This window comes from Aspergillus affinis (assembly GCF_023601865.1).
Source record: "Aspergillus affinis strain CMG 70 chromosome Unknown NODE_30_length_300691_cov_86_450199, whole genome shotgun sequence".
NCBI lineage: Eukaryota > Fungi > Ascomycota > Eurotiomycetes > Eurotiales > Aspergillaceae > Aspergillus > Aspergillus affinis.
The window spans coordinates 195,875-223,674 of NW_026515811.1; the positions used below are offsets into that span (position 1 = coordinate 195,875).

Genomic DNA, 27,800 nt, shown 5'->3' on the forward strand with positions numbered 1-27,800 from the left:
CGTTCACAACACCGCACACCGAACACAGAAGAATAAGAATAAAAATGAGTTCAAATCTATTATAAACTTGGCTAAGACTATTTATTTCATAAACACCTTGATATCGTACTTTTTTCGTCCTTTCTCCGGCTTTTTCTCTTTACAGAATCTTCTCCAACTCAGCAGCAACTGCATCACCGACCTCGCTGGTGGTCGACTTGCCACCGATATCACCCGTTCGCACACCGGCCTCGATGACGTTGCTGACGGCCGCCTCGATGGCGCGGGCCTCGGCGAGGAGACCGAACGAGTACTGGAACATCAGGGAGACGGAGAGGATGGCAGCGACGGGGTTGACGATGCCCTTGCCGGCGATGTCGGGGGCGGAGCCTGTTTGGAATCGTTAATTATTGACCACATAGCGCGGACGCAATCCAAGGCGAATAAGGAAAGAAAGGGGGGTGGGAAAGATGAAGATACATACCGTGAATGGGCTCATAGATACCGTTCACCTTGCTCTTGCCGTCGGGAATACCGCTGACACTGGCACTAGGGAGCAGACCGAGGGAGCCGGGGATAACGCTAGCCTCGTCGGAGATGATATCACCGAACAGGTTGCTGGTGACGATGATACCGTTGAGTTTGCGAGGATCCTTGACCATGATCATGGCGGCGGAGTCGATGAGCTGGTGCTCGATCTTGAGCTGGGGGAACTCGTTGGCCATGACCTCGGTGACGACCTTGCGCCACAGTCGGCTGGTGGCCAGGACGTTGGCCTTGTCCAAGCTCCATACGGGGAGAGGCGGGTCGTGCTGCAGGGCCAGGTGCGCGGCCAGGCGGATGATGCGCTCGATCTCGGGGCGCGAGTAGGGTTCCGTGTCCAGGGCGAAGCCGCTGCCGTCGTCTTCCTTGCGCTCGCCAAAGTAGATGCCGCCGGTCAGTTCGCGGATGATGTTGAAGTCGACGCCGCGGCAGATGTCGGCGCGCAGGGGCGAGCTCTCGACCAGCGAGGGCGCGGCGAAGTTGCAGGGACGCAGGTTGCCGAAGGTCTGCATTTCCTTGCGCAGCTTGAGGATTCCTTGTTCAGGGCGGACGGCACCGGTTCCCCATTTCTAACACTTTCCTGTTAGTTCGTGTGTTGTGGGTTTCGATAGAGCGGCAGGGTTCGAGGATGTTGTCCCACGTACCGGGCCACCAATGGCTCCCAGGAGGACGGCATCGGCATTCTTGGCGGCGTTAAGAGCTTCGTCGGTCAGAGGGGATCCGGTAGCATCGATGGAGGCCTAAGATCGCACAGGTTAGTATGAATTGTCTTCTATGTGTGTAGACTAAACAATGGACACATACACCACCCAGGAGGTGATCCTGGAGATTGAACTTGACATCACGCTTCTTTTCCACAGCTCGGAGAACCTATACCCATAAGTTTCTGCCAGAGTAATACCATTGAAGCTCCGTGCGAAGACTACACACCTTGATGGCTTCCGCGGTGACCTGTGCGCCAGCGATTAGCATTTCGATAACCCGTCAGCTCCTATCGTTACTCACCTCGGGACCGCAGTGGTCTCCGCCAAAGACGACAATGTTGTAGGTAGACATGGTGAGGGGGATTCAATGTATGGGGATATGGAAGAAAAAGCTAAGAGCGAGAGAGAGACAGCTCTGTTATAAATGGCAGCGCTGGATGAATGGCGGGGGGGACTCTGCTCTGCCCCCCGCGCCGACACCGGAGCCGCTGGAAGCGCCCGCCGTTAACCGCCCCGATGGCTCTTAGTCAGCGCCGATGGCGACGCTCCGAGTGGAGAGAAACAGCTGCACAGTCATGTCATCACAGTCTAGATAGTAGTAGGGAGGTAGGGAGATGCTATGAGGTGATGACCTCGAGTATTGAATTGCTCTGCAAAATAGGAACCGCTGTCCACAATCATAGCTACACGGAATCCATTAAAAATTGTTAAGAATAAGACGCGAACACAACTAAATAGACAGGAAGAAAGAGAACAGGGCAGAAGGAAAACAAGAGGAAAAGAGAAAAAGAAAGAAAAGCGATTAGTAATAACAACGATCGAAGCTGAGGGCCATTCATTTATATCCGTCCATGATGGTCTGGTTGGCAGGCAGACCGACAGATCCACGATTTCCCTTTAATTGACACCCTTGCAAACAAATTCAAGAACGAGGAAGAAAAGAAAAGAAAGGAAAGGGACGAAACCTCCCCCAGTCCCAAAGAATGAACCAAAGCACCAGAGCCATGCACAGGAATAATGAAACGGTCAAAAATGGGCGCAGAATAGAAAAAAGAAGGATCAGGCCGACAGCGGGATCCCCAAGATTACGTGCTGCGGAAATATCGACAATAAGAAGAGGACGGGCAAAAGACCCAAGAAATTCATCCACGGTCAGCTAGTTGGCTCGTGGTCGTCCGTCATGTGGAACTCTAGTTCTTCTTTCCACGGAGTTGTTCCTTGCGCTTGGCCATGTCACCCTCGACCAGCCAGTTACTGGCCTTCACCATTTGCACCACGTTGATGATCTGCTTGAGCGCCATGACGGGTGCCGAGATTCCGGTGATGAGCCAGGGCCAGAAGCTGTCAATCTTGTTGGCCCGCGCCAACTCCAGCGCACCCGCACTCCATGGGCTCTCATACAGATTGGTCGGAGCGGTCTGGGCGGCGCTTTCGACGAGGGGCTTAAGGAGGGAAGGGGAGAGCGTAGGAGAGGAGAACGAGAGGAGGTAGAGACCGATGAAGAAAACTTCGTTGAGGGCGCAGCAGATGAACAGAACAGTCTGGCAAATTGTCAGTAAGGCGATGCCCCGCTACACGACGGGAGAGCTGTAACGCCGCCTACCTTGCTGTTGTAGTACCAGTACAAGATCCAGCTTCGGCTGGCCTCAACCTTCTTGTGACTCTGGCTCGAGCCACCCATGCTGAGGGTGGCGTACATGTGCATATAATGACTCGCCATATCCAGCGCAATCAAGCTCTGGAAGATGATGGCCCACCGGGGCCAGGCGGAGCTCAAGAAAACCAAAAGACACGCGGTGGTGCAGCGATCCGTCACCATGTCGAGCACGGCACCGAAGGTGGTAGACTGGTTGAAGTACCGCGCCGCATATCCATCCAAGGCGTCCAGCAAACACGATACGCTGTATAGGAGGGAGCAAGTTCGAGGGTGGAAAGGCATATAGTAAAGGGAGGCGATGGTCAAAACAACCCGCAGATATCCTAAACCGGACCGGAAGGGTTAGCACTACGGCGAGACACGCTGTCACCAGGCTGAGTAGATGAGACGGGATTTCATACCGATCAGGTTCGGAGCGAACAGGTATACATTCTCCTTGACTTCCTTCTCAGCGGAAGCCGACTTGCTTCTCTTCGGTGATTTCTGTGCCGTGCCATTGCTGACGGGTGTCTCGTTCTCATCGGACTGCGCGGCCAAGGCGGCTTTTTGTCTCCGTGTTCTGGCGCTCATATTGATTCTCGCAAGGCACACGCAAGAAGGAAAAGGAATGTAAGAAGGTCGGAAATGAACGGAGTTGCTTCGAGGACAGAGTTTCACGGATGTACTGAGTAGTTGTTTAAGGGATAGCGGAGGGAGGTATTATCCGAAAGGATCCACGGCGAGCGGCGGGTCAAGCAGTTCAAGATGTACGCAAACACCGTTCAGCTTATCCCCGATAGTATACGGAGTACTCGATCGAGCTGGCAAGAAAGAAGAATTATCAGTAATTTGCATCCCACCCGTACTCAAATTGAGCTGGCAAATATCCGGCAGGAGGGTGCTGGCGTGATGGTGCGGTGGTGAGATCTCTCCTGACCAAGCTTTTTTTTTTCTCTCCAAAACACGTACCGATTCCTAGTGGCTAGAAAAATCCACGACGCGCCTCTTCCGGAGGGGGGCGAAGACCAGGTAATTCAGCACTCGGACCGGGCAGAACAAAATCGAGGGTGGAAATGCCACGAAATCTGTCAAGGCAGGGAGTCAGCCTTCGATGATTTGGCCGTTTCTGGCGATAAGGAGGTTTGATAAGGCAGAACTCACGAGCGGACGATCGAGGAGATCGGGCGATGCAAGAGAAGGTCACTTAACGTAATCAACCACCGAGCCGCCACCTCATCGCATTTTGTCCTAGTCAAAATACTCACTCAAGTCAACCATCCACCATGCCTCCAAAAGCGCGTCAAAATTCAAGAAATTCAACTGAGGAGGAGGGAAGAATTCTATTAGCAATCTCTGCTATAGAAAAGAAACAAATTACACAGGTTGCTAAAGCTGCGCGCGTATACAATGAACCTCGTTCAACTTTACGCGACAGACTACACGGCAGCAATTATCGCAAAGAGTTACGCGCAAATAGCCATAAAATGACTCAAAATGAAGAAGAATCGCTTGTACAATGGATCTTATCATTGGATCGACGTAGAGCAGCTCCTCGACCGTCTCATATACGAGAAATGGCCAATATTCTACTTGCTCAGCGCGATGCTATATCTATTCAATCAGTTGGAGAGAACTGGGTATATAAGTTTATCAAACGACGTGATGAACTTAAAACACGCTTTTTTTGACGATATAAGTATCAGCGTGCTAAATGCGAAGACCCTAAGATTATTAGGGAGTGGTTTGATCGTATAAAAATCACTATAATGCAGTATGCTATCGCACTGGAAGATGTCTACAACTTCGATGAAACCGGCTTCGCTATGGGGCTAGTAGCTACTGCTAAAGTAGTTACTAGAGCTGAGATGTCTGGGAAGCCCTTTCTTGTACAGCCAGGCAATCGGGAATGGGTTACCTCTATCGAATGTATCAACTCTACTGGATGGGCGCTTCCTCCATGTATTATTGTCAAAGGAAAGGTCCATATAGAGGGCTGGTATCAAGATGAGGCCTTACCACGCGACTGGAGGATTGAAGTCAGTAGTAATGGATGGACTACTGATGAGATTGGGCTTCGTTGGCTTCAAAATCTCTTTATTCCTGCTACTACTGGCCGTACGACTGGGAGATATCGCTTGCTTATTCTTGATGGCCATGGCAGCCATCTTACGCCTCAATTCGACCAGATATGCAGTGAGAATGATATTATTCCTATCTGCATGCCTGCTCATTCATCACATCTCTTACAGCCTTTGGATGTTGGCTGCTTTTCGCCTCTAAAGCGCGCGTACGGACGTTTAGTGGAAAACAAAATGCGCTTAGGATTCAACCATATTGATAAGCTTGACTTTCTCGAAGCTTATCCTCAAGCGCGTGCAGAGATCTATACTACTAGTAATATTAGTAGTGGATTCTCTGCAACTGGTCTAATTCCTTTTAATCCGGAGAGGGTACTCAGTCAGTTGAATATTCAACTTAAGACCCCTACACCACCCGGCAGTCGATCAACTAATTCAGCACCTAAAACACCCTATACTACTAGGCAGCTAGAGAAGCAGGCATCCACAGTGAAAAAGCTGCTTAAAGCGCGTGCGCAGAGCCCTTCATCTTCGCTAGAAACGCGATTAGACAAGCTTATTAAAGGTCATGAATTGCATCTTAATGAGCTTATTCTAGCACGGAAAGAAATAGGCGATTTACGCGCTTCTAATGAGAAGCAGCGTCGAAAGCGAAAGCGCTCTACTAGACAGCTAGCTACTACAGAGGGTATGACTATTCAGGAAGGCTCAGAGCGATTCCAGCGTGAGAATGAGGTTCATGAAGCTCAGGATACTATCTCTATAGATCCAGCGCTTTCTGCAGTTGGGCCACGCGTACGAGCTCCACCACAATGTTCTGATTGCAATACTTTGGGACATAAAAGGACTAGTTGTCCTAATCGCAATAGTAATTAGTTTTTATATAGAAATACAATTGTTTTGTTGACAAAAGCCATAATCTATCTCCAGGTGTGGAAATTCGAGCAAAAGTGGCGGCTCGGTGGTGGATTACGTTAACTAATGATTCTAGTCCTGACTAAACTAAATAGGAGGCGCAACGTGGGGATCAGATTGAGAGATTTTTGATTAATCCCAATCATTCCGTTTTTAATCTTAATTCGGGACAGTCGGAAAGGAGTCGGAAAGGAGTCGGAAAGGGAGGAAGCAGAAGAAGAAATGGAAGTTCGGAGAGCTAGCCTCGTGTTGGTGCTGGTGCAGGTACTTTCCTTTTCCGTCGTGTTGGATCTGCCCCCGACATTGAATGCAGCTCTTCATCTCAACCAGGAACCTACACCGTAGTGTTAATTACCTCATATGAAACAGAAGAAAATTATTGGAATCAACTGCGCACGTCGGGCTGTGTCTCTGTATGTACAAATACCCTCCACTGAAGGTAGTTATAGTGATACCCAGGAATATCATCTTATTATATACAATATGTCATAACCACAAAAAAAGAACAAAACAAGGATATAATTATCTCAAGAGAGTGGCAGAGTCAAATGAGCCCGTATTTCTTTTCTTTCCTCTCCTCCAAACAAACATCATATTTTTATTTTTTTATTTTTATTTTTTTCACTACCTCCGTGACCTGCGCGGATCGGTGGCTTCTTGTCGGCGCCAATCTCGAGTCTCTTTCGTTCCCAAACTGCCCAAAGCCCCTTCGAGTCGTCGCTCCCAACCACCGAGGCGCACGACAAGACAGGTGGCGTTGTCTCCTTCTCTCGTCACCTCGGTCGCAAACCGAACCACATCTCGAGATCCTTCGTCGGGAGTTTTGGCTTCCTTTACGATGTCGACGATCTCTTGGTCCGAGAGTGTACCGCTGATGCCGTCGGTCATGAGGACCAAGAACGAAAATTCCGCAGGCGCCATCTCAACCCGTCGAAGCTCCGGCTCGGCCGACACTCCGATCCGCTTGGATTGAACGTCACCGAATGCGCGGGTGTTGGCCAGCCCGCTCATGCGCTCCTCGCCGAACGAGTCGGTGACAAATGTGGTGGCATAACGCCGGAGTCGATTGGCCTCGATCGGCGAGGAAGGGTGGTGGTTGGAGGTCAGGGGGATCGCCTCGCCAGTTTCCGTAGAGCAGAGCAAGATGCGAGTGTCGCCCACATGCGATACGAGCAGGCTAGAAGGGGTCGACGGATGCCAGAACGGCATGGGTGTGGGTGTAGAAATGAGGGCAACACTGGCCGTACTACCGCCCTTGAATCGCGAACCGCCGCCAAAGGCCAACGATTGCGCGGGGTGACGCGGACCGTATAAGATGTTATCCTGATACAGGGGCTGTCCGACATGTTCCAACTCGTCGTCATTCCGCGCAGCCTGCGCCGACACGAAGTCCAGATCCGCACGCAAAAAGGCATACTCTAGCACCTCTTCAATGGTGGCTCCCGTATCTTCGTTGGAATCCACCTGTGCGTTGGAGCCAATGTGCGAAAAGTAGGCCGGGACAAATCTTTTGAAGTATCCCCCAACTAGAGTCTTCCAGTCGCGCATCAATTTCTTCTCGAGTTCGCCAATCCGTTTGGAATTGCCCCCCTGCATGATAGGCAGGTTCCCGGTCGACGGCTCAGCATCTTCAAGGTAATGACCCTCCTGGTTTTTCCGCAAACTCGATCGCAACTCGAATGCGGCGACCGTGTCCTGGATATACTCATGTAGTTTATCCTTCAAGAACGTACTACACTCCGACCCGCCGTGGCCGTCGAAGACCCCGAAGTAGAAGACCTGCGGATCCCCGCTAGCCGTCGCTGCTCCCTGGTTCTCGCGCGGTGGGGGCGGCGAATTGTCCTTATCCGACCGTCTGATGGTCAACGAAGCTGGGGGACGTTTCGCGAACGCAGGCATATCGATCACGCCCGCTTGGTGAGTGTCTTCATTGGTCGGTCGAGTACCTCGCAGGGTGGAGGCGCCATAGTGATGTTTTGCGCTGCGAAGGGGAATGCGGACAACGGTGGTATCTCGATCGACCAGGGCTTGAAACGTCGTGGGCGAACGCGACGTCTCCCCGGAATGCGGCACGGATGCAGAGCGAGGGAGTTTGTGAAAGGAGGACAGCGGGCCTCTCGGGTCCGGATGGAGTGAGGACGAGGGCAGGCGTGTCACAAAGTAATCGTGGAAATCCCGTCGTCTGGAGAAACGGGCGTCGGTGAACTTCACATGATTGGATATATGGCGACGTTTCAACAATCCAATGGAGACTGCAAGTATTAGAAATGAAGTCAGCGACAGCCGTCAGGGCACGGGCTTCATGAAGTCGATACGGAAGCCTCGGAGATAAGAAGAGACATACAGGAATAGTTGGTCAGCGTCCGGGAGTGGACAGTGACCCGCTTTGCAGGAATCAGATTCATGAATGTCGAGGCATTGAAAGGTAGTCGGGCTTGAAAAGGAGAAAGGGCATCAAAAGGGGGGAAGATCAGAGAGCCAGGGATAGGCCCATAGTGAGTGAGGGCGAAAAAGAAAGAATGGAAGGAATGGAAAGAATTCTAAGAATCGAAGAGACCAGCGGGGGGGGCGATGGGGATTGCGGCCCGAGCGTATTGCGACGGAGGAGCAGCGCGGCAGTTCTTTAGTTCTTCATTAGATGAACTGTAAAAGTAGAATGAAGTAATGGGATCCAGAATCTGTGCCTGATCTAGCTAGCAACGCCACTTGTCCACCTGGAAGATTCCATAAACTACACCGTATAGTCTTGCATATGTAGGTCTGTACGTAAGTCGATGCTAAGAATAAATCCTTCCTCAATCCCTGTCACCCTGCGCCTTCTGGGTCGCTGACTCAGCCTGCGCAATTGTTGGGATTTATTAGTTACCAGAAGGGAAAAAATAAGATAAAATTGATTGTTTGAATCCCACAGCTGCCTCTCTTCATATATCTATAATTATGTTGAGGACCACGGTGGAGGAGGGATTCTGACTCCGTAAACACCCAGTACGGGGAAGGGATTATTCAACTTATCCATGAGATTTATGTATATCCTTCCCCTTCGTTAGGTATCACTGTAGTCTGTACCAAATGTAGTATGAGATTTTTAGAAGGTTTTTTTTTTTTTTTTTTTTTTTCGCGATTCTTCCCTATAAGTCTTTCTACCTTTACTCAGGTCTCCATACTAGAAACAACAAAATTATATTCTCTTGGAAATTTCTACCTACATGAGAACGGACCGTCTATAGATAGTCTGTATATATGCCCAGCGAAGCAGGCAAGCAGTATAGGGTCTGATATCGACCGATCAAGACCCAGCGGCGTGCTGAGGCAGATAGTCTAAAAATTAATACTTGCTGAATACAGAGTTTAATTCTTTTGGCAATCTCCGTTGTCGCAAGAAAGTGACCCATATAGGAAGTCTATATGGCTTTATGGACACAGCAGTATGTTGGCGCTTGGATGTTTGAGATAAAGATCGGCAACACCGTGGAAGACCTCGAATCTTCATATATCAATCAGTATTTATCAAGGCATCCGTCCATTCATTCCATTGTATATGATCACTGCGGTGCCACAGTCCCAGTAGAACGTCAACAATTTCCTGGTCCAGTCCTGGCACCGTCGATTTTGTCGAAATTCCCTGGCCTAGGTATTGGAAACCACTGAAAGGCAACGGTCCTGCTTATCTTGATGAAGATGTCTTAGTAGTGAATATCTTTTGTGTTTCTACCATCTAGCTGCTTTCAACACCGACCCAATTCACTTGATCTCTCTCGTCTGCATCATTCGCTTTCCACAGTAATACTTCTATCGAATTTACTCATTTTAATGGCTTGTACTTTGCTTTCTCGATGCTCTAGACAGTAATGTCTCTGAGACTAGTCTCTATCATCACCTTTGAAACTTTGTCAGAATTCAACCTGTGAAACACAGTCAGTCTTGACCTCTGCTTATCCCATATTATTAAAAGAGCTCTGACACCTCGAAATCCTGAGATGACGATAGGCAATTCCCCAATGCAGGGATCTCCTCCTTCTGTGTCTAGTGTTCAGGCCCAGGCCGATAACTGCAAGATTACTCGTACTCAACCTGACGATAGCAAAGCCCCTTGCAATGGAGACAATGCCAGTGAAATAATAAACGGACTCCAAGAGCAGATCGTTGAGCTAGAGAAGCTGGTGAAAAGACAGAAAAGAACCATCACAAATCAGAGCAGAGCGATCTCTGATCCCAGAGTTCATCGCCCCATGATGTATCCTTTGACACCTCAGCACCCGGGACCAAGCATGGTGGCTACTCCCTACCAGACTCCCCATTCGGGGTTCTCCCAATCCGAATACTCCTTGTGTGGACAGTCTGAGATTTCGCAGTCTTCGAGCATCTACGATCACCCTCCTCCGCCATTTGGCCCTCTCGTCAACAACTCAAGGTCGGCCCGTCTCGGTGCTGCACATCGGGACGCTCCTGCCACATCGGACCCGTTTGGACCGTCGGCTCAAGCTATGCTCAATGCTCCTTCCGTTACGGACCCTCGTGAAATGTGCAAGTGCCCACATATGTGTGAATTCTTTGATGCCGACGTTGCCATTTCAGAGCTTTCGACACGATTCCGTGATTTGTGGCACCATGTTGAAAACTGGGCTTATACCCATGCGAACATCCCATTGATTCGAAAGGACAGCAATCTAGAGCCACAGACCAAGGAGTATATCATGGCTCTGGCCGACCGATCCCAAGCGTCTGCTCTTCTCGGAGCCACATCCACTAGACACAGTCTTGTGGCCAAAGCAATCAATTTCTATCTCGTACACGAGATTTTCAAGGTCAACATCGCAAGAGCCTTCGATGCTGTTGCCTCTCAGGAAATCAGTGAGATTCAGCGACAACTTGCAGCCGGTAAGTCAAGTGAAGGGGACCAATCTCATCTCTGGGACCGTCCAATAAATAACTTGTCATCCACCAGCAGATACCACGTTTATTGTGCGCCAACTGGCCGTTTTGGCAATGATGGCTCGCACCAAGAACGTTCTGGAACTTCCAGGCTTTGGCGCCTTCTACGAGGCCAAATGCAACATGCACGTGGCTAAACTGTGGCAATACGCCGGGCCTCTGTCCCACGACCCCAGCGAGACATATAAACAGGCGTGGCAGGAGTTGAGTAACATTGTGGGCGAGGCGCAGCTGCTCGCTACCGATATGTACCTGGCACCATTCGAGTACAATTTCGAATTTCCGGGATTGAACGAGCCCTTCGATCCGACAACCATGATCAACCACGATATTTATATTCGGGGCAACCCTCAGGGACTGAAAAACAACGACTTCCGCGTGAGATTGGGCGTGACTCCGATTACCAGAATTCGCAACATTTCGGTCAGTCCTGCCGACGTCAAGTTAGTGTGCTGGGCAGGCGTGTTGTTGAGGTCTGCGCCAAAGGTTGAATAAGACAAGGCGTTGTTCAATTGTTCTCTGTCATTCTGGTTGTCGTGAGTTATCGTAATGAACGGGGGTCGGTTGTGGCGACAAGACGTACTGGCATTTTTGTTTGATTGTTTGCTAGTATTTATCTCTCAATCAATTCGATCTTATTCTTTTGATCCATTCTATCTTTGATCGACAATAATACAAAATCCCAACAGTTGCGCAGCCTGTGTGTGTGTGTGTGTGTGTGTGTGTGTGTGTGTGTGTGTGTGTGTATTATCCTCTATTTTCACGGCTTCCTCGGAGCTCGAAAGGTTAACATTTGCTTAGCTACTGAGATAACGAGCAAAGTGCAGTTCGTGTTATTTAGAAATATTCATTTGTGCTAAAACAATGTACAAATCCCTATAGACATATCATTTCACGCCAAGCTTTTGAGCGTGTAGTAATCACAAGGTGAAAGAGCAAGACGTCAAAGAATAGCACCTACCAGGGGCAGTGGCACCAAGTGCTCCAAGCAGCATGGCACAGCCGAGTGCAAGGGGCTCAAGATGAGACGGGCGAATTCTGACGTTGCCAGTTTGCACCTGGTAATAGAAGTATTAGATGTAAAAGAATACCTACCACGGTGTAAGTATTGGCAGGCGCGGTGGTCAGCAAATCGAACACTAGATTGCCTTCGTGCGAGAGAACAAGCTGCTGTAAACAGCGTCGACGACGGGTTGGGCAGTGATCTGTCTACCACCGAAGAATCGTCCGTTCAGGCCTTTGATGGCGTTTTCTCCGCCCTGGACTCGGTCGAATTTGAGATAGATATCGCCCTGCGAGTTGGGATCTAGTGCAATGTGAACAACATGGCCATATTTTTCTTCGCACTCAGCGCGAACGTCATCCTCCAATTCTTTAATCCAGACTTCGCCCTCCTCCCTGCAAGAGTTGTTAGAATGACATGCGCTGACGAAGGGTATGCAAGAAAACTTACTCAGTGGGATCAAACATGTTGCGGAGTAGCACGCAGCGACTCGCCATGTTAACATTAACGGGCAGGGGTTTGGTTTCTGTCTTAGGCCGAAGGATTTTCTGTTTGTCGTCTGCGGATGGCTCCGAAGGTTCATCTGTTCTTGCAAGTTTCCTCATCAATGCGTCCCTACTGTAGTTGTTGAAGTTCACACCGGCAACATCTGTGTCATCAAGCGCACTAGCGCCAGCTCCCTTTTCAGAATCGCGGCCACCCGCACGGTCGAAGTTGTTAGTGCCACCGGCTTGTACACCACGGCCACCCTGGCCGGAAAATGAAGATCCCTGGAAAGACTGAGGGTTTGCACCTTGGCTCTGCAAGCGTTGCGCGGTTGACTCGGGGGTGAACTTATCGTTGCCAAGGCCAACGCGGATAGCTCGACCGGCAAGGTCAAAACCATTCATCTTTTCCAATGCTTCTCGAGCTTGGTTAGGATCACGGAATCTAAGATAATGGTTAGTCATGGGAGTCATATTATATGTTTTTGTTTTCATCGTGGTGTACTTACTGCACGAAACCATATCCCCGACTTCTCCCAGTCTCATCCTTCTGCAACTGAACAAATTCAAGTTCGCCAAAAGGCTCAAAAACATTCTGGAGGTCACTTTCAGTGATACTGAAATGAATGTTACCCACATACAACCTGTGAAAGGGTGCCGCGTGATTTTGGCTGGTGCTGGCCTCGGGGTTGCGGGCCTGGCGGTTCTTTTCAGCCTCAGTCAATTGTGCGATGATAGGGATTCCTAGAAGCTTTTGTCCGGTAAGCTGAATAGCAGGTGCGACGGATTCCTCTTGTTTAAATTCAACATAGCCGACACTATGGCGATGTTAGTGGATGCTTGGACAAGGGCTGAGAATAGGGGGGAGAGAAAACCACTTACCCCTTAGATCTACCGCTGACACGGTCCTTGACAATCTGGGCTTCCTTAACAGGTCCAACTTTCTCGAAGAAAGCAATCAATTCTTTCGTTCTCAATCGCGCGGCGAGTTGCTGCACGAAGATAGTGCGTCTATCGCGTTCATCTTCATTTAGCTCAGGGGTTCTCTCTCGGCTCTTGGTAGGGCTACGTCTGCGAGTATCACGTTCACGGCGAGAGCGACGGTCATCGTCCCGTTCATCACGGCGCGAACGACCGCCGGAGGGTCGGTAATAACGGTCATCATAGGGGGATCGAGATCGAGTACGGGCCCGGCCACCTCCACGGTAGAAGTCGCCGCCGGAACGGTGGTCATCGCCATGACGGTCACGACGAGCCCGACGGCGGTCGCTATCGCGGCTCCTGCTCCTCTTTCTGCTTCTATGGCTTCCGTTAGCACTGCCACATTCGCTCCTCGGGCTCTTCATGTCTTCATGTCCATCGGCATCTCGTTCGCGGCGGCGATCCCGGCTGTGATCCCGGCGTTTGCGATCTTTCTCGCGCGATCGATCACGGTCACGTCGGTCACTGCTGTCGGCCTTGGAGTTGTCATCCTGGTCTTGAGAGTGGGGCGTATCCTGAGTGGGAGCAGCGGTGGATTCGAGGAGAGCTTCAACGTCGAGACCGGACATGTTGATGATAGATGGATGTATCTGTCTAGTCCTGGAAAAACACAGGATAGGAGTGGGAAGAAGATCGCGTGGAAAGGATTTGTGTCACTTTGGCTTCGTTAGACTGGTGCGACTGTGACTGAGTCGTTGCTTGAGCGAACCCTTCTTGTTGTTTATATTCTAACCCTTTCGAACAATTTATTGAATTCGAAATGGTGAGAGGTATGACTGAAGTATGGTTGAAGTAGGAGGTCAGGAGGTAGGTATGGTAGATAGAGTGGTCGTGAGAGAAGCAATGGCAAAGATGGCCCCCATCCTCGTCGGAAGTGAAAAGAGTCGAAATCACGTGCCTCTTGGCATTTGCCTCTTTGCCGTCGAACCATGGAACCACGTAACTACCAGGCATGGGGTTTGAGGTCGTACGAATTCGAGTGACATGGTATATCTTCTTCAAAAGAGCATTCAATAATTATGTATTAGTTCTGATAGTCATATACAGTCATGTAAATACTAATTCTCAAGGTCAACACAGCCACCGAGATACTCCAAGTGCTGAATACGCAAAGCGTTGTAACACTATCAGTGACCCCACGAATAATAAGTGCTGTACATCAGGTAAAGTGTCAACCCTAGAGATAACGCCTTCGAGCCCCCCAGCAACGGCCAAGGAGAATTGAGCCAACAAGACCCCAAAATTACATCATATAAAATTACAGAGCGGTGAAAGGGGAACGAAGGGGAGAAGAGTTAAAGGAGAGGGAGAACGTAAAGGGACAAGGAGCTTTAGAGACTGCCATCCCTATTTACTGAGCCTTCGCCCCTTTGGGAGATGGCATCTCAAGCTCAGTGCCAAAGACACGATCCCAAAAGCGACTCGTGACACCAAACCCATTGTCGAAGTCAGCAAAGTGATGCTGAAGGTGGTACTTCTTCAATTGCTTGTAGTAGAGAGGAAGGCTGGGAGGAAAGGACATTAGCTATATAATTCTAGCTGTGGGCACGGTTCAAAACTTACTTGCGATGGTGGAGGAAGTAGTGGGTCAGGTCATAGCAAATGTAGCCGAACACGCCGCCGCAAAAGACGGTAAGAGCGGCATACCAGTTGTAGAAAAAGACGCTATGTGCCAGTTTCCAGAACGGAGTGGCCAGAACAACAAACAGGGTCGGTGGCATCACGAGTCTATACTTGTCCATGGGGACGTAATGGTGGATTCCGTGTAGTAAGAAGTGAAGAGTGATCCCGACACGATTATCGGGCAGGTACCTGGCGATGGTTAGACATGCTTAGGCATTGGAGGTCAGGCGAATATCATACTTGTCAACGTGAAACAGGAATCGGTGCATAATGTACTCGATCAACGTCCAAAGGAAGAGACCACCCATCCAGTAGGCAACACCCGCAGGCACGTTGCCCAATCCAGCGAGACCGAGAACGGTTCCGTAGGTGACAGGAGGGAGCCAAATTATTGGAACCATATACCAAGGAGTTATACTGAGAGGCTCAAGGAAGTTGCCAAACAAGGGAGCCGATGCGCCGCCCTTGTAGTGACGTGGACGATGAACTTGTTCTAGGTAGAATTCTTTGCTAAACCCGCTGTTCCAAAGTTGAAGCAGCAGTGGCTTGTTCAGATCCAGGAACTTGTGAGTCTGGTAATCTTTGGCGAAATCCGTGTCGATGGACAAATCCTCCTCGCGGGACATGCCAGTAGTGGCAAAGACATGCTCCGAAGTGTCTGCGGTTCCATTCGCGGAGGTGGATGTTCCGTTGGCAGAGGCAACGAAGCCAACCAAGCTATCCTCGAGGATCTCGTAGGCCGCCTCGGAATGTTCGTGCGACACAGAATCACGCAGGATTTCCTTCACGTCCTTGCCGGCGTATTCTAAGATCAAATCGCCGCCCCCGGGATGGTCATCCACAAATGAGGTGACATCGTAGACCCTGGAGCCCACAGTCACATAGCAGGACTTGGATGTGTTATGGGACTCGACCTCGGCGGGAGTAAACGTAGGTAGGGTCTTTCCAGACATGATGACTGCGAGATAAGACCGGGGAACAGGTACCGGTTTGTCCTAGGACGTCGCAAGAAGCGGATAACGAGAGGACAAATACGTGGAACGTAGTTGGACGGATCAGGCTCAGGGAAACGTAATAAATGGGTGAGCGAAGAGTGGCGTGAGCTGCGAACACCAGGGCCAGCGGGTCCGAAGGCTCCGAAAGGGAAATTTCTTTGGCAAAGGGAGAGCCGTCGGCAGCTCGGACGGAGCGTCTCTGGCGATTCTGATCAGGCGACAAATCGATAGCGGTGTCCTTTCACTCGGATAACTCTCGCAGTCGACAACGGCGTATTGTTTTATGAAGCTTGTCTCTGGCGGTTGTCTCGAGATTGAGAAATCCTCAAAATCGCCGCGGAGGCCAACTGAGTGGCGCTAACCCGTTTGGGCCCATTGACCCCTGATTAGGTCATCCATCGGCTGTTGCCTTGAATTTCAAGGCACTGGAAACAAAACAAACAAACAAATAAATAGAAAAGTCCAATACTCAGAAAATAATTGTGCAACGTATACAGAAGCAATGAAAGAGTGTTTGTCACATGTGATTCGGAGTAGTCATGGATCTGGATCATTCATAAAGGGGTCCCGGTCTTAGTGCTGCAAGATCAGACCGTTACGACTCCGTAGTAATCTGAAAAAGGAATAAGGTGTCTTCGGGGAACCCTTTGGGCGCTGAGTTCATGCAATAAGTCGATTTGAGAGACTCGCAGACTATAGTTAGGATTTAGGGGCATGGATGTAGTCACTAGTTATGGTAGACTATACCTACGGGGAGAAGAAGGAAACCCCCAAAACAGCAAGACGGATATACTTCTCCGTATTCATTTCCGTTTGAACATACGGTGTGAGTCCAAGACACGGGTAGGATTCATTCATGCAGACCTTTTGGAATATTCAGCGGGCCTAAATATTATCTAGCCCCATTATGGCTTGCAAGGGTCTGAAAAATCGGAATGTCTTGTCTTGAGTGTTGACAGGGGCTCTAAATAGCCACAAGAATGGCAGACATTTGAGAACCACTAGTTTCCTACATCAATATTTCAAGGATCTTGGCTCGGTCAATGAGCATATCATTGCAGGTCGAAGAAAATTGATGACCAGCTGAGTACGGAGTAGGAGGGTCAAAATTGGGGACTTGGCCCTGTTGAATGTGCACAGAACGGAATCCATCCGAGGAAAAACAAAATACGTGCACTAAAAGTACTGCGCCCGCTGATTTCCGCCTTTAACTCTACAGGGTAGGCGGACTCCGTAGTACGAGGCGTGAGTCAAACGGGGCAAATGATGGCGTAGAATTGAAAGACATGAGACGAAAAGGACAACGCCCGACACAAAGGATGGCAGAGAGACAAAAAGGGGAGAGAACGAGAGGGCTCCTAGCTGAACAACGGAATGACCACTCTCCGTCGAAACTCTCATACTTTGAGCGCTACTGCAGCAATTTGACTCCGATGGTGGAGGTCCGATTTCATGCATTTGTCCCCTTTCGGGCAGACCAATCTCAATCGATACTGTGATGAGATGTTCTCCATGGGAATCTTCGCCTCAAGTCGGAGAATCCACCATGGCATTGTTCACTGGTGTCATGGGGCATGTACGGAGTACTCCGTGTGTCCCATATCCCGCTATCCGTACAGTAGCCCCGATGTATCCGTTTCTGATCCAAGAGAGATCGTTGACTGTTGACTCAAGGGCCACACGGAGACCTGCCACACTGTCGATATCCACTGCGCGACATATATTCGCGGATGAAGAGAAGTACCGCATGTTGGTTGCTGGAGCCCGGTATCGGGAGGGCAGGCCCGCGCCGAAAGACGATCGTTTTCGCGTACTCCGGAGTACTTTTGAGTCGAAGGTTGATTGAATCCGAGGATCGCAGGGCCAATGGTCACCTTATCGGGTGTGGCGTGGCGTACATCGAGGAAGCTGGATGATCGAGAATGCTGATGTCACGCCCCTAAGGCCCTAAGGCACGACTATGGAGTTCCCGTGACGAATTAGAGTCGTAGAGACCAACAAGCCACTTGCTTCTTCCGGCCGATGTTGGATTTTTCTCCTCTTCCAAGCCGGATGGCCGATTCCTGCTGAGAATCCCCAGCTGCCATTGGATCAGCTACGGAGGAGTCTCATATTCTAGACTACCAAAGGACACGATAGTCAAACTATGAGCCGAGTTACATCCGCTTGGAGGAGGGGAACGACTAGGTACTGTACCTAGTAACTAACTACCTACTCCGTACGGCTACGCCCCAAAATCCCCCGACGGGCTTGAGAGGGAGAGGGTTTCCATTCCTTCTCGGTGACCGTTTGCCTTCGTCGCCTTGCCTTTTCCGACCACACGCAGTTTAGAAACTCGAGAGGATTCCGAAACAAGTGGGAAGGCGATCGGCATAACCAATAACAACTAACTAATCGACACTACCGAATAACATTGACTAAGAAGGCCTGCGGAGTGCCGGTCACTCTAGCGGGCGGACGCTACTTGACTGATCAAACCGAAATGATCAAATGAAAAGGAAATGAAAAAAATAAAAAAAATCATGGGAAAACCAAGTGCAAAATCCATCGATGTGATCGATTCAGGGGCGTTTTTTTATATTGGCCCCTTTTCTTTTTTTTCTGCCCCCTCGTCCCTCGTTAGTACTGACTACTGAAGGATTCTCCATCGTTTGTGAATTACCTCTTGAAGGGTATCATTGTAGATATGTAGTTGCTTTGTGTGTGTGTGTGTGTGTGTGTGTGTGTGTGTGTGTGTGTGTGTGTGTGTTGGTTTGTCTTTTCTCTACTCCATACTCTCTGCCGTCTTCATCCCCCAACCGTCGCAAATCCTTAGCAGATCGTTGGAAGCAAATCCACGGATTGAGTTTGCCATCAAGATAAAACAACCGCAACTCCGCGCCTTAATAGCCCCCCTGTCGATGTATCGGGTCGAACTAACTGTCAAAAAAGTGGGGTTTCTCAACCCATCTGTCAATCATTGGATCTCGACCATTCCCTTTTGCCCAGGAGCCCAGTGGTCATTTAGCCCCGTTCTAGCTCATCAATCCGCCAACTTTCTTGCTTATCCTTCCCTCCTTAAGTTCATAGGTCAACAGGCAGACTAAAGGGGGGGAAAAGAAAAGAGGGAAAAAAAAGAAAACCAAACTCAAAACTCTCCCCCTCCTCCTCCTTTGAACCGCCCGTCCTCGACATCGCAGAACTCGATCCCCTCGCTGCCATCCCGCCCCAACACACCATGGAAACGCCCACCTCGTCGTCTTTCCCAGGGAATCGCCTGAACTCCTACCTCCAGCTCCTCACGAAGGTCAAAAAGGGATTGCCCTATGGCCAACCCGTCTGCGTGTCACCTTCCCATACCATCAACAACACGGACGCTCTTCTCGAACTCGCAGATTTGGTCGGCCCGCACATTGCACTCCTACAGGTCCATGCGGACATAATTGACGACTGGTCCCACGAAACCGTTCGTCAATTGATCTCCATAGCCAACAAACACGCATTCCTGATCTGGGAATGTGGTCGAATCCTGAATGCGACCGTTGATATCATTGGGAGGCAGAAGAGTGAAACGAGAGAAGTGAGAAACGAATTGGTGGATTTGATTCGGAAAAATTACTCGAAAGGCCTGGTCAGGCCGGCGGCTTGGGCAGGGCTCGCAACGGCGTGGCCCTCAGGAGTTCCTGTGAACAATCAGGAGGCCGATATTCTGATTCCGACCCTGAGGAATGCTGCCCGAGAAGCGGTCGCCGAAACCGTCAAGACCATCCGAACCGAAATTACGACCGAACGTCCATTGAACGGACAAGAAGAGTCAACAATTGTGGAAATTGATACTGGCTCACCACACCTCTCCTCCGATTATGTGGTGGACGATAGCAGTTCGGAACTTGCTCCTCGAAAGCCATCCACCATCTCTTTGACCCAGACGATCACCCAACACACCGAAGACGTACCAGGAAATCATCAAGGCACTTCGAGATATGAGCGATCCTACAATATTCAGAGGGACACGGAGTCATTGACGATATCTTCCACGGGTGAAGACCTTCCAGCCCCACCTCTTTACTCCCGAGGTCTTGTCTTGTGTCTTCCTTCTGCGGTCGACACTTCATTCACAGCCGATTACAGACGGAGCTGCATCGCTGCCGCCGACGCCAACCAAGATTTTGTGCTAGGGTTTGTTTGCAGTGAACCATGGCAAATCACGTCCCAAAAGGAGGAGATATTCGACGACATTTCACTAGACGATGAGGATCAACTATCGGATGAAGATAATCTGCCGTGTCTCACCCTATTCGCAATAATACCCCATCAACTTGGTGTTATGAATGGCAAGCATGTCGACGATCTGTACAATGAGAAGGAAGACGAGGAGACAATTGCGTACACACCCAAGGCATCGCCTTCGCAACTGGAACCTGCGAATTCGGTGGCCAAAAGGATCTTCTATATCGTCAGAGAAGCGTTGAAGTCTCGAGCATTATCAAACGGGAAGAATACGACAAATGCATACACGACCACAAAGGTGATGAGAGGACGCAAGGTTCTACACCTGCCTATTATCGCGATACCATGAACACTTCTTCTTAGCGAATCTCTTTTCTTTGATATCTTTTGGCTCAATTCTTTCTCTTCTTTGATCATATCTTCATCCATTTTAGATTTATCGTTACTGTATATGGTTCGGTTCATTTCGTCGCCGCCTCATCTACTCAACAATGTTTGCTGAATTGCATAGTTCGTCTTCATCTTCCGAAAGGAGCAATTGTCAGCTCAACAACTTCGTTGCATCTGTAGGAGCAAGCTTCATGTGGGCCGGCTATTTCTTGGACTGTGCGGTCATTATATCTTTCGCATTGAAGAAACCGCCGGTAACCTCTGTTTTATATAATATCAGGTATAATAAATATTGCTCTAGATGTTGGTCTATCTTGCCTCGAATGCTCGACCCATAAAGAAGGGTTTAGGTTTTGACTGTAATCGATAAGCCGAAAGATGGAAGCCTCTTACTGTGTGTTATCAGTAAGGATAGGGATTCAATTGGAGGTCTAAGGCCTCGTTGCTTCGTAGGATATAGGTAACCACGCAAGGAAAAGCCTAGGACATCGTTGATCCGTCAAGGACTCAAGGTACACAGCATACATGCAGGGGGGGGAAGCTTGGTATTCTACGAGAGAGCTTTGCTAGGTAAGTGGCGTGAAGCCAAATCGTGATCTGGGCGTCTATCTAGGCCCTGTTAGACAACGGCTCACTGCATTGTCATGCTGCTAGAGCCAAGTCTCCCTTGCATGCATCTGCCAGGGATTCTTGTTGGCTGCAGTAGCAACCAACCCCGGAGGCGAGCGCATTGGCTGATACGATGAGACACTCTGCTGATCATCTTATCTCCGGAGAGCGATAGAGGCGCCCCGTGCGTTCATGCAAGGGTGTTTCCCCTAGGATCCACGAGAGGATATGCCTGACATCTCGCAAGGTCCCAATGAAGTGACGTTTTTGCGATTTGGAATCAAAAGCCAAGAGGAATTTGTGGAGTCTCTGCTGTGCACAACTAACTTTTTGATCCTCAAAGACACCATCTTCGCCTAAGACATGCAGACAAGCCGTCTACACCCTCAAGTCTTGTCGCATCGCCAGGGTAACTCACCCTTTCAGTGTCTCCGGTGGCCTTTACAACGCCCATTTCGACGCGTATAAATTTGTAGTGATGACCCTGCTTGACTTAAATCTTTCCAATCCATTACTCTATCAAGTCCATACACTCACTCCACCGGAGGAATCCAAATCCAATCTCTCAAGCATATATCTTCTACAATCTATTTCATCATGAAGCTCCAAACTTTGTTCGGCGTCGTCGCTCTTGCCCTTACTGCTCAGGCTAGCAGCAACAGCACCAATATTCCCGCCACGGTGAGTAATTATTGACGCCTATTCTTCTTCCCCGCCAATTATAGACGGTGATTGTATACCTCGATGCTAACATGGAGGCGTTTGCAGCTGCAGGACCGGAGAGGTCTCGCTTTCACCCATCACCCTCGGAGCTGGCTAAATGGAACGTCTAGAGACATTCCGTCTCTCAATAAGCGGAATGGGACGGTTACTCGCAGTGTCAACAATGGTAAGATTGATATTCTCTCAGATTTTTCGTGTTCGTGCCTCGCTAATGCTTCTACCTCTTCTGCAGGAACTTTGCATAACTAGAGACGCGCGACATTTTTGGAGGGGGCTATCTTTTTTTTTTTTTTTTTTTTTTTTTTTTTGGATTCACGACTATTTTCGATTATGACCCTAGTGCATTTCCTTTTTGTTAATGGTTAGTTGGAGGGATAGACGGGATATTTGGGGTTGAGTATTTAGTAGATTCTAATTGACACGAAATATACGAAGCCAGTTTTGTTACTGAATAAAAAAAAAAATAGAGGCCAAATTATCACCAGCCCACAAGCAGGGTGAAAATAGAGGTGCAAGACGAGGCTTGAAGATGGAAGACGAGAAGAGGCGAACGACTGCCCGTTTTGGATATCGGTCACATGATGCCATATTGCCCAATCAGGACGTTTGAGGCCCATCTCGAAAATCCCCCGCCATCACCACAACCGCCTCTTCGCCACAATCAAACCAGCTCTCTCGCCCTGTGTTTCCTCGCTGCTTTCATAAGCCCTGATCTCGTACCCTATCTGGGAATTCTTCCTCCCAAGAATGCCGGTCTGTGCCGGTGAAAAAGCATCCGAATGACCCACTTTTGATACCCAGGATATTCAAATTCTTCTCTACAGGAAGGAAAGGAGGATAATCAGGCCCATTTCGGGAACTTCTTTGGCTCCATGTTCTCCGAAGCTAGCCTCGAAAGTGTGGCCGAATGCGATTTGATTCTCAGCGTATCTATGGGATAAGCTACCGATCATCACGAAATGGATCCGCTCCCATCTGGAGGACCGGGGCCCTTTCTTCATCATGCACTGCCTATTCGTGATGCAACTAGCGGGTCTTTATTCAATTCTGAATCTGTAAAACAAAATGGTGGCTCGAAAGACACGGGTTCGTCCAAGCAGTCTCAGGTGGCTGCGACGGCTATTTTGAACAGTGGCGATGTTATCATTGAATATATTCCTCCAGATCACACATCACCCGAGTCATCAAGGCAATCAAGTTATAAATGGCGAGTGTCAAGTGAAGTGCTTGCGCAAAACAGCCCATACTTTCGTGCCTTGCTTGACCCGAACAAGTTTTCGGAAGGCAGGCAGCTTATGAAACAGAAAAACACACGGGTCCGACAAACAACCACAGATTCTGAGAGTGATAAATCAAAGCAACCCCCCGAACTTGACGAGGAACCAACATGGGAAGACCTACCTACAGTCCGATTGCCGAGTGATCACTTTTCACCGAAGCTTGGAGTCGATGCCATTGAATTGTTTCTCAGAATCCTGTCTTTTGGTGCATTCGATGACGAGGCAAAAAGAAACTTCGACGCGGAGATTAAATCGCAGCGTACTTCTTTGGTATCTAGGGTAATCATACTGGCGGACTCTTTTAATTCTCCTCACGTTGTCAAGGAGACACTGAAGAGATCCGGCTATGTTTATGGAAGGAAAACTGCCTTTTCAAAGTTTGACGATCAGATGTTGAAGTTGACCGAGGATCGTATTCGACAATCAATATTTATAGCCAATTTTCTTGATGATAGCGCTGTCTTTCAAGTTTTGACGCATACCTTGATCATTGTCGGGTCACGGTCTTGGGCAAATGGCGTGGAAAAGCGGGCATCTCCACAGACATTTCCTTGGTGGTATTTGTCTGACGGGCTAGAAGGTAAGCAGATCCCTTGTATCTCTTCATCTGCATTATCACACTTTATATGATTAGTCTGTAGATTTTGATGAACTGACAACACCCACAGAAGAGCTATATTATAGACGACAATGCATTCTGAACACCATCACCGATCTACAAGCATATTTCCTGCGAGCATACGGCGCATTAGAAGAGACAGACGACCCCAAACCAACGAACGCTATTTCCTTCCTAGGCGGAAACCAATCCCGCCACTACCAATGTCGCTGCGGCTACGGCAACTCCAGCGCCTGCGACATGTTCCACCTGGGCCAGATGACTCGATTCTTCGCATTACGCACCAAAACCGTCTTCCTCGGGTCCAGCCTGATCGATCCAGACTTTGGCACGGACTCTGACGGTGACAGTGACGCCCTGGCACCTCCTCCCTCGTCAACCAGCGAACGACCCACCGACATCTCGGCTATCATCTCCTCCCTGAAACAGTGCCCGGACTATCAAATTGACTCGAACCACACCGGCTGTGGAATCCGCCGCCGCTTCATCCCTCCCCTGGATTGCATTGAGGGGCTCGTGGGTGACCGTCGAGGTCTCCTAGGGGTCGAGCTCAATCGATGGGATGCAACCCAGTGGCCACTTGCGTCAGTGTCCTGGGCTAACCGCTCCCTGCGACGCGCCCTGGTCATTGAGATCCATTTCGCTCGAATCAGCGCCATCCCGCTCATGTCACCTGGTCTTGTTTTGGGTGACTCGAGAGAAGAGTCTGCACGGCTCTTCTTTACCGCAAAGAAGCGAAGATGGGAGGCTTGAAATAGCAGCTGTCAATACTTGTTGCTCTCTCGATACACCTGTGTCTCTCCTCCCTTCCCCTCCCTGCGGGCCAATGATCAATATCATGCACAATACTTTAGTCTTTTGATTGAAGCTTCCTGAGTCCCACGGTTGAATCTACCTTTTTTTCTTACTTGTGCGGAATTAAGCGGAGCGTCTGTACGAAGGTTTTCAGGTTTAGGTTAGGTTGGACTGAGTGTGGTTGATCCAGATTATTTTGCATTCTTGAACATAGGTACAATTTCGTCTTACTTTTCCCCCTTTTTAGATAACGATCTGAGGATATAGATTTTTGGATTGGACAAGAAACCGCATACACAGTGAGGAGTGAGTTGGGATATAGTTGAATGTGAATGAGGAGGAATATACTCATTATCTATCTAGACAAAAGACATTGCCTTGTTTGAGTGAGATAGAAACGAAGTTTTCGCTATGATGAGATGCATTATGACAAAATCAAGCTATCGTACGTAGCTTTCCACCAGTCTAGAGTCTCCCCATCGAACATTCAAGTCCATACTCGGCGAAGAAAGAGTCTATTGAAGAACACGATCGTAACGATGAACATCGTAGTTTCTTGTATTAATAGGTAGATACTAGTGGATGTCTTAAGGGGGGCTGGTCATCATATTTTATAGCGACAAGGATCCAACGGGTACCGTGTCAAGCTACTTGAAATCTCAAGAAGAAACCGAGCCTCTCCGCTCGAACGAAGAAGATTATAGCGTGAGATCTGGGGGATAGCTCAAATTAGACTCCAGGGTCGGGTCGACGGGCGGAAAGATACTATCGGTATAAACCCCCGTATTTTGGTCATAAGGAAGAAGCTCGTCGGCAAAGGCATAGGGTGTAGGTTTGTGGCTTTCCATCATATTTGGCACAGCTGCCGTTCCTGGTGCCCCCATTGTATGCGCGGACGCAGAGAAATTTGAGTGATAGGTGTGTAGCATTAATGGGGGGTCTGACTCGGCGGCTGGGTCCTGGAATTTCACCCTTTTTGGCGGTGGATTGGAAAAGTTTTCTTGAATGGGAGGGGAATCATTCGAGTCCGACTCGGGCTTGGAGGGGTTGGAATCTTCAGAATCGAGCTCGATGCCCAGTCGTTCCAAGAAATGTTCGCAAACCTTTCGAGCTCTGGCTGCGGTAGTGCTGGTTGTTGACATGACGGACATCCACTCAAGCGATTTTTTGACAGCCCTTAAAACCATTGGCACCTTTTGCGGAATGTGCTCAAAGTTCAAACTGGCCTCAATAAAAAGGACCGCCGTTGCTTGCATCAAGAAGTGTATAATGCTCCACCATGGAAACAACGTGTATAGTGCGTCCGTATCCGCGGGTTCTGGAAGAAGCCTTATCACGTGGCAGGCCGACTCAACGCAATCGACCGCATTTTTCTTGGTGAATTCACGATCATTTTGTCCTTTTTGTTCGGGATCTGAAGGGCCGAGACAGGGCCTTGTAATCGCAAGCTTGGTACTATAAAACAAAAGAGCAAGTGTCATCCTTTCGGTCGCCAAAGAGGAAGTATTTGTTGGTGACGAGAAGTCGTAAAACTTAGGCAGATTCATGAGCCAAGCTTCGAGCTCATGTATCAGGTCATGCATTGCATACTTGATACCTGACCATAGTGACGGTACTGACTCTGGATTGTAGAGCTTGATGGACATCTTCTTAGCGATGATAGTTAGCTTTACCAATTGGGTGAAATAAAGAGAACAGGATGGAGGAGCGTGACTGCAATCTGAGGTAGCATCTTGCTTAGTTTCGCCAGAAGTGGTACTTTTGGAGGTCCCTATCACTGGTGCAAGCTGACTCGGGCTTGGTGCGGAACGAGCAAGAAGACGTTGGACTTCCTCCTTGGGAAAGTCACTTTCGTCAAAAGGGAGAAGAAGCGGCGTTGTCAGTATGTTATCCGGAACACTAGAAAGGCGACCGGTCATCACGCAGAGGCGGTGTTCGAGGGTATATAGAGACCACCAAACTCGATATCTTATTTCTCGAGAGTCAAGGGTGCAGCCTCTCACGTTGCGTAGATGTAGCCCAAGGGCAAACGCTCGGCGTAGTGCACTGCCGCAGAGGAACCAGGCCCTGAGGATCCAATAGGACACGAGTCAGAAATCCACTCAACATGAGTAGTTTTCAAGGAGATGTAGACAAACCGATTCACGTAACCCATTGATAGCAGATAGAATGAGGCTAGCCCTTCAACTTGCAATTGTTGCATATCAGGATGGCTCAAAACCTGATTGTCTATATTGAGCGTTTTCACTTTCAGAAAGTGACTAAAATGGTCAACCTGGTCGTACCTCCATTGGCGATTGGTCACATAGTTGTATCTGGCAGCAATGGCAATTATCAAATGCAGTATGGCGAGCCATCTACTTCCAGGCTGCATGGGTTTGTCTAAAAACGACTCCAACTGCCGTGTAAACGGGACAAGCCCGATAATGGGAAACAACGGATGGACTGAAGAGCGGTATAATTCAAAAAGATGCCAGCAAACGGCCTTTGGCGGAACTGAGATTTGCTCAACTCTTTCGGTCGTAGTGATCTCTAAATGGTCGAGGTTATAGTTAAACGACGCGATTGCTCTTCCATCGCCATGTGGGCCAAGTGTTGAGGCACTTGAGGCGTTTGAATCACCCTTTGTTTTCTTGGAAGAATTGATCATTTTGTTGAGAGCGTGCATCCAGTAAATCTCTGAACTTCTACCGATGTATCCCGTTGAACGGCTGGCGTCGTCAAAATTGTAGTCCACGGCGGTATAGTCTAGGACTCGAGAAGGCCCCGTGATGAGCTTTTTGGAAGACGCAGTGCTTGTCCCTGATGATCGCGTGGGATTGGTATACGCATCTTTATTAGACGAAGTCTCCTGTTTCTAATAGTTAGAAATGATGCATGCACGTGGGACTAATCCCTATTCGCACCTCTGACAGCGCGAGGTTCACAAGTTCCTCGCTAGAAAGTCCGTTCCAATCGCCCACAATCTTGAGTGCTTTCTCGTAAGTGCCGATTTTCGCCTCCAGGCTGTTCATCTGCCTTTGGGAAACAATTGTCATTGTGGGCACTCTTCGCTGGGGGCATATCCATTCTGCTCTCACCTCTTAGACTTCTCCTTTTTGCTATCCGTATAGCAACATATGATTCCGGCATCTTGACAGTTGACGCAGCCACTCGCATCACCCGAGCATTTTGTTTTCCTTTGTCTGCAAAATTCACATGCTCGACTAACGTGTCGTCTTGTCACTCTTCCGGGCGCCCCAAGGATGGATCCGACAGCCCCTTCAGAGAGTCTTGGGATTGGAAACTTGCCTCCGGGGCC

The 27,800-nt window shown here is 49.3% G+C and overlaps 11 protein-coding genes across 11 annotated transcripts; 5 read left to right on the forward strand and 6 right to left on the reverse strand.

Annotated features, from left to right (window-relative positions):
* Positions 1-139: 139 nt before the first annotated feature.
* leu2A (3-isopropylmalate dehydrogenase LEU2) lies at positions 140-1,578 on the reverse strand (the record flags this gene model as incomplete). The annotated part of the gene is made up of 6 exons (XM_053099072.1): positions 140-369; positions 464-1,091; positions 1,167-1,262; positions 1,327-1,392; positions 1,453-1,473; positions 1,528-1,578. The coding sequence occupies 6 exons, from the start codon at positions 1,576-1,578 to the stop codon at positions 140-142; spliced, it is 1,092 nt and encodes a 363-aa protein (XP_052957158.1).
* Positions 1,579-2,416: 838 nt separating this feature from the next.
* KD926_006097 (CDP-diacylglycerol--inositol 3-phosphatidyltransferase) lies at positions 2,417-3,453 on the reverse strand (the record flags this gene model as incomplete). The annotated part of the gene is made up of 3 exons (XM_053099073.1): positions 2,417-2,767; positions 2,830-3,206; positions 3,285-3,453. The coding sequence occupies 3 exons, from the start codon at positions 3,451-3,453 to the stop codon at positions 2,417-2,419; spliced, it is 897 nt and encodes a 298-aa protein (XP_052957159.1).
* A 1,175-nt stretch (positions 3,454-4,628) lies between these two features.
* Positions 4,629-5,816, forward strand: KD926_006098 (Pogo transposable element; the record flags this gene model as incomplete). Its single annotated transcript, XM_053099074.1, has 1 exon — positions 4,629-5,816. One exon carries the CDS (start codon positions 4,629-4,631, stop codon positions 5,814-5,816), a length of 1,188 nt encoding a protein of 395 aa, XP_052957160.1.
* A 663-nt stretch (positions 5,817-6,479) lies between these two features.
* On the reverse strand, positions 6,480-8,260 carry ptcA (type 2C protein phosphatase PTC6; the record flags this gene model as incomplete). Its single annotated transcript, XM_053099075.1, has 2 exons — positions 6,480-8,107; positions 8,200-8,260. 2 exons carry the CDS (start codon positions 8,258-8,260, stop codon positions 6,480-6,482), a joined length of 1,689 nt encoding a protein of 562 aa, XP_052957161.1.
* Positions 8,261-9,832: 1,572 nt separating this feature from the next.
* Positions 9,833-11,282, forward strand: KD926_006100 (uncharacterized protein; the record flags this gene model as incomplete). The annotated part of the gene is made up of 2 exons (XM_053099076.1): positions 9,833-10,733; positions 10,801-11,282. The coding sequence occupies 2 exons, from the start codon at positions 9,833-9,835 to the stop codon at positions 11,280-11,282; spliced, it is 1,383 nt and encodes a 460-aa protein (XP_052957162.1).
* Positions 11,283-11,926: 644 nt separating this feature from the next.
* Positions 11,927-13,825, reverse strand: KD926_006101 (putative RNA splicing factor (Pad-1); the record flags this gene model as incomplete). The annotated part of the gene is made up of 4 exons (XM_053099077.1): positions 11,927-12,185; positions 12,241-12,720; positions 12,785-13,093; positions 13,158-13,825. 4 exons carry the CDS (start codon positions 13,823-13,825, stop codon positions 11,927-11,929), a joined length of 1,716 nt encoding a protein of 571 aa, XP_052957163.1.
* Positions 13,826-14,607: 782 nt separating this feature from the next.
* On the reverse strand, positions 14,608-15,832 carry KD926_006102 (fatty acid alpha-hydroxylase; the record flags this gene model as incomplete). Its single annotated transcript, XM_053099078.1, has 3 exons — positions 14,608-14,761; positions 14,820-15,068; positions 15,120-15,832. The coding sequence occupies 3 exons, from the start codon at positions 15,830-15,832 to the stop codon at positions 14,608-14,610; spliced, it is 1,116 nt and encodes a 371-aa protein (XP_052957164.1).
* A 3,259-nt stretch (positions 15,833-19,091) lies between these two features.
* Positions 19,092-20,432, forward strand: KD926_006103 (uncharacterized protein; the record flags this gene model as incomplete). The annotated part of the gene is made up of 1 exon (XM_053099079.1): positions 19,092-20,432. One exon carries the CDS (start codon positions 19,092-19,094, stop codon positions 20,430-20,432), a length of 1,341 nt encoding a protein of 446 aa, XP_052957165.1.
* Positions 20,433-21,679: 1,247 nt separating this feature from the next.
* Positions 21,680-22,054, forward strand: KD926_006104 (uncharacterized protein; the record flags this gene model as incomplete). Its single annotated transcript, XM_053099080.1, has 3 exons — positions 21,680-21,763; positions 21,851-21,971; positions 22,038-22,054. 3 exons carry the CDS (start codon positions 21,680-21,682, stop codon positions 22,052-22,054), a joined length of 222 nt encoding a protein of 73 aa, XP_052957166.1.
* Positions 22,055-22,764: 710 nt separating this feature from the next.
* On the forward strand, positions 22,765-24,457 carry KD926_006105 (uncharacterized protein; the record flags this gene model as incomplete). The annotated part of the gene is made up of 2 exons (XM_053099081.1): positions 22,765-23,665; positions 23,727-24,457. The coding sequence occupies 2 exons, from the start codon at positions 22,765-22,767 to the stop codon at positions 24,455-24,457; spliced, it is 1,632 nt and encodes a 543-aa protein (XP_052957167.1).
* A 740-nt stretch (positions 24,458-25,197) lies between these two features.
* KD926_006106 (CeGAL family transcription factor) lies at positions 25,198-27,537 on the reverse strand (the record flags this gene model as incomplete). The annotated part of the gene is made up of 3 exons (XM_053099083.1): positions 25,198-26,398; positions 26,503-27,350; positions 27,406-27,537. 3 exons carry the CDS (start codon positions 27,535-27,537, stop codon positions 25,198-25,200), a joined length of 2,181 nt encoding a protein of 726 aa, XP_052957168.1.
* Between the last annotated feature and the right edge of the window lie 263 nt (positions 27,538-27,800).